Source organism: Microtus ochrogaster, chromosome 6, assembly GCF_000317375.1.
Source record: "Microtus ochrogaster isolate Prairie Vole_2 chromosome 6, MicOch1.0, whole genome shotgun sequence".
In the NCBI taxonomy this organism is placed as follows: Eukaryota; Metazoa; Chordata; class Mammalia; order Rodentia; family Cricetidae; genus Microtus; species Microtus ochrogaster.
Genome location: NC_022013.1, coordinates 70888505 through 70893253, shown reverse-complemented (window position 1 = coordinate 70893253; position 4749 = coordinate 70888505). Strand labels below are relative to the sequence as shown.

Sequence of the window (4749 nt, the reverse complement as noted above, 5' to 3'; positions counted from 1 at the left end):
GTCGTTATTTTATTTTCTTCCTGAAAATGTGCAAGAACAGCTCATCCGGGTGGCCTGTGGTCGGTTTGGGAGCGGGGCGGGGAAATCCATTCTGACTATAATTTAAAAGAGAACGAATTCTTAAAATAGAGATGTTAATGCAACAGAAAACCCCCACTCACACCTCCCCTAAGTTCTAAAGACCCTAGCTAGAATGGAAGACGCTGGTTATGGCGGCTAGGGCAGCGCCTCCTGCCAATAGGCTAAAGCGGATCCTGGAAAAACTGCCACCGAATTGAAAGTGGGTATTTTTTCTCAAAAGCAACCGCTCCCTGGCACTTGCAAAATATCGGACCACGTGACCTGGGTTGTGGTGGCCGCAAAGAGTGGCACTTCCTACAAGGTGCAGGGAGGGGACGCGCGTGCTGCTCTCCTGGGCCTGGCGAGAAAGCCCGTTTTGTTGTTTCCAAGTCTCAGGGCAAAAGTTTGGATGTGTCGGAGATGTTTGGAGCCATCTATCTTATTTTGTTTGAAAACTCACTCTTTCAAGTTGTCACTGGAATGACATCTCAGAATAAAACTAATTTGCGGCCGGCCCGCCTTCTGCCTTCTCTTGAGCTCCTATGAGCTCAGTGGCAGACCGATTGCAGATTTGGACCGGGGTTCTGGGCTACAGGGGCCCGGAAAAGATGGGGCCTTTGTCTAGGACACTAGCACTTGGGATAAAATCAGAGAGAAGAAGAATCGCGTAAAAGTAGGATATAGAAGGGACAGCCTATGGGCGTTCCGCGCGGTCTGCTCAGGAGGTGAGAGAAGTTGTTCACTACAGCCGAGCATGGGAGCCCCAGAGCTCCCCTCCTTCTCGGCAGCTCCAGAAAAACTCCTGAGACAGACTCCATTCTCCCGGTGGCAGGTCCCCGAGCCGCAGGGGGATAGAGGACAGCCAGAGGCCGGAGGAGCCGACTCTCCGCCCCTAAGCGGCACCGAGGGACTCACAGTACTGGGCTCAGCCCACGCGGCCGCAGAAAACACTTTGGTGTGGCCAGGGCGTGGCTAAGGGCGGGGCACGCCCCTTCTTTCCCAATTCCCCTCCACTCCTGAGTCCCATTGGTCACAAAGACGTCCAATGAGCGCACGGATCAAGGTCCTACCCCGGGTCTGACTCGAAAGCTCCTGCCAAAACTTTGGGAGTTTTTAGAGAGGCGTTTTTTTTTTTTTTTCTCTTTTTTTCCTTCTTATTTTTTTTTAAACTAACGGATCATTATTGTTGTTTTAAATTTAGTTCTTAGAGATTAGCTGTTTGGGTTTTTCTTTCGGTGTCGGGCCCCAGTCTCCCCGGCTTCTCCGGAGTAGCAGAGCGAGGCCGCACCCGCCTCGCCGCTCCAGTACCCGGCGATCGCCTCCATCCCACGGGGAGCGCGCTCGCCGCGCCGCCTTTCAAGCCAGGCCAGGGGCCCAGGGGGTGGCGGGAGGCGACCGGGCCCTCGCCTCCTCTCTCGGTGGCGCTAGGGCTCCCCGCTGGCCCTGGGCTTCAGTGCGGGCGGAGAACCGAAAGCAGACCGAGTTTGGCTGGGACACCGCCTCTCCCCGGGCACCCACCCACTTACCCACTCACCCAGGACCCCGCCAGGATCCTGCCAGGATGTTCGCGGCCGGCCTGGCTCCCTTCTACGCTTCCAACTTTAGTCTCTGGTCAGCCGCGTACTGTTCCTCTGCCGGCGGCCCGGGCGGCTGCTCCTTCCCCTTGGACCCAGCGGCTGTCAAGAAGCCCTCTTTCTGCATCGCGGACATCCTGCACGCCGGCGTCGGGGAGCCGGGGCCCGCTGCAGAGGGACTCGTGGGGGCCTCGGCCGCCCTCACCGCGCACTTGGGTTCCGTGCACCCGCACGCCTCCTTCCAAGCTGCCACCAGATCCCCGCTGCGTCCCACCCCGGTGGTGGCGCCCTCAGAAGTGCCGACTGGCTTCCCTCAGCGGCTGTCCCCGCTCTCGGCTGCCTACCACCAGCATCTCCCGCAGCAACAACCGACGCAGCAGCAACAGTCACAGCCACAGCCTCCGCCTCCACCCCGGGCGGGCTCCATGCAGCCACCGGCTTCAGGGACCCGAGTGGTCCCCCACCATAGCGGCTCCGCCCCTGCCCCCTCCAGCAAAGACCTCAAATTTGGAATCGACCGAATTTTGTCTGCAGAATTTGACCCAAAAGTCAAGGAAGGCAACACGTTGAGAGGTACGTCCTGGCTGACAGGCTTCAGGCCTCATAACCACTCACGAGGGCCCTGATCCCGTGCGGGTTTTGGGTGCTTTTTACATTTAAGGACAAATCAATAGAATGAGGGGGAAAAAACGAATTGTAAAAAAACTGTGTGACATTTAAAACTCAACTACCCTATGTAAAAAGTGATTCTCGGATGCTTACACAGCACACAACGGGTATCAACACTGATTCCTGTAAACTTTTGCAAAAGTGGGTGGGTATAATCTATCTTTTGAATGACGTGTCTACAGAAAGACATAGGCCTTTCTCACGGGGAAATCTCAGCGTGGGGACATTTTGCTTTAATTTGATTTCCAGTAAAATTCTTCCTAAGAATTGTGGGGAAGTAAAACTGCTGGTCTAAGCTCCTGAGGGAAGACGGCAGACTGAGGGGCCTACCGCCTTATGACCATTTTATGAAAAGCTTTTTCTTGCTGTGGGGTGGACTGGACGTGACTGACACACACAGGGGCAGTTCAGGCTCCACCCTTGGCGGCTGTCAAGGAAAGTGCTTTCTGTGCATACGGGGTCTTTCTTGACTTCGCTTGCCTAAAACTGGAGCAAAGGAGAAGGGAAGGGTGGAAGAACTCTGCCAGGAGGATGTGAGTTTGTCCACGGTGTAACCAAACTTTCTTCCCCCCTCCCCAGATCTCACGTCGCTGCTAACTGGTGGGCGGCCTGCAGGGGTGCACCTCGCTGGCCTGCAACCTTCGGCCGGACAGTTCTTCGCATCTCTAGATCCCATTAATGAGGCATCTGCTATCCTCAGCCCTTTAAGCTCCAACCCAAGAAATTCTGTTCAGCATCAATTCCAAGACACGTTTCCAGGTAGAAAACTTCCCGAGTTCAATCCATGAGCCTCTGAGCCTGGTGGCTAGTGACCTTACAAAGGTCAGCAGCAGCACCAAAACCCCATAGTTGGGGTAGAAGCCTCCTTAGTCCTAGGAGAGACTGAGACACTGTCCTAGCGGGACACTTGGAGAAGAGAGGAGAATCAAGATATATCGGCGTGGGTCCCTGTCCCTATTCTTTTCGCCCAGAGAGGGTGATTTGAAGACACCCCCCCACACACACACACACAGGGGAGGGAAAAGTTTTGCTTGACTGGTTACATCTTCTCTGAAAGACAAATGCGTGGAGTATAGGGCTGTCACTAGCAGGTAATTCAGACCCCAGGTACAGTTCCAACTATTTTAACATGTCTGGTGCCTGTGCATTTAGTTTATGAATTTCTCTTGAGCAAATCCACGGATCTCCGGTTCTTCCTGGCTTTAGGCCTAAAGCGGTTCTGCGAAAAATCTGTTTTTAAAAGAAGTCCTTAGGCTATTCTCGCACAAGCAAAAGGAGCTGGGAGGCCAATGTGAACTCAAAACACCTTTAAATACCTAGGAGAACCAGAGGCACGCAGGCTGCGGCCCTAACACTAACTAGGCCCTAAACCTCTTTCTCTCTTCCTACTGGTTGGCAGGTCCCTATGCTGTGCTCACCAAGGACACCATGCCGCAGACGTACAAGCGGAAGCGCTCCTGGTCCCGCGCGGTCTTTTCCAATCTGCAAAGGAAAGGCCTGGAGAAGAGGTTTGAGATTCAGAAGTACGTGACGAAGCCAGACCGAAAGCAGCTGGCAGCGATGCTGGGACTCACCGACGCTCAGGTAAGCCACTGGCAGGGTGTCCCCCGCAGGCAGTAAAAGGTAAACAAGGCGGGACCCGCAGGCCTCCTCCTCCACGACTACTCACCTTCAGCAATCAACTTCTCGAGACTTTGTGGTGTTGCAACTCATAGCCAGAGGAGAGGCGGGTAGGGGTGGAGGTGGAGGAGGCGGACGGACGGAGAGAATAGCCCATTCCTGAAGATGTATGTCAACAAGCACCGAGTGTTTATTTTGGCCAAGAGGCCAAAGAACCGCGGAGAAAGCGAAAAGGAGATGGCAATTATACACTCGACTGGAGTGCGCCTCGCTGTCGGAGGCAGGTTGTTTCAGAAGAGAAAAACCCAAAGTCGATAGATTACTGTTGGTCCCTGCCTTCCTTCACAGGATTGTGAAATCCCACTTGTGAGGAACTGAAAATATAATTTCAAACGGAATGACTTCGGAGTTGCTTTAAGACAGGGTTTGAGCTTGGAGCAGCCACAGTCCCACTTTCTAACTAACAGCCCAGTCTCTGAAGATAGTATCTGTCGGCAACGGGGCTGACTGAGAGAAAGAAGAAAGATTTTCTTACAATGTCCAAGAACGTTTTTTTAAGTAGGTCCTGCCCACTTGATTTAAAAAAAGAAAGGAAGGAAAGAAGGAAGGAAGGAAGGAAGGAAGGAAGGAAAGAGAAAGAGACAATAGGAATCTTTTGTCCTGGAACTTTTTTTTTTCTTTCTCAGTTTCAGGAATTAGAGTTTCATTTTGCTTCCTCCGACTACACTCTTCTTCTGCTCTCTTGTTGCTTCAGTGCGGACTCCCACAGAGCAGAAGCTCTCTCTCTCTCTCTCTCTCTCTCTCTCTCTCTCTCTCTCTCTCTCTC

The 4749-nt window shown here is 53.2% G+C and overlaps 1 protein-coding gene across 1 annotated transcript in view; it reads left to right on the top strand.

Annotated features, from left to right (window-relative positions):
* The first annotated feature begins 1231 nt into the window (after positions 1-1231).
* Positions 1232-4749, top strand: part of Hlx (H2.0 like homeobox) — a 5430-nt gene continuing 1912 nt past the window's right edge. Inside the window, exons 1-3 of the mRNA XM_005348824.2 lie at positions 1232-2207; positions 2883-3062; positions 3703-3887. Of these exons, the coding sequence (XP_005348881.1) occupies positions 1622-2207; positions 2883-3062; positions 3703-3887 (951 nt within the window). The 5' untranslated portion in view covers positions 1232-1621. The remainder of the gene's footprint in view (positions 2208-2882; positions 3063-3702; positions 3888-4749) is intronic.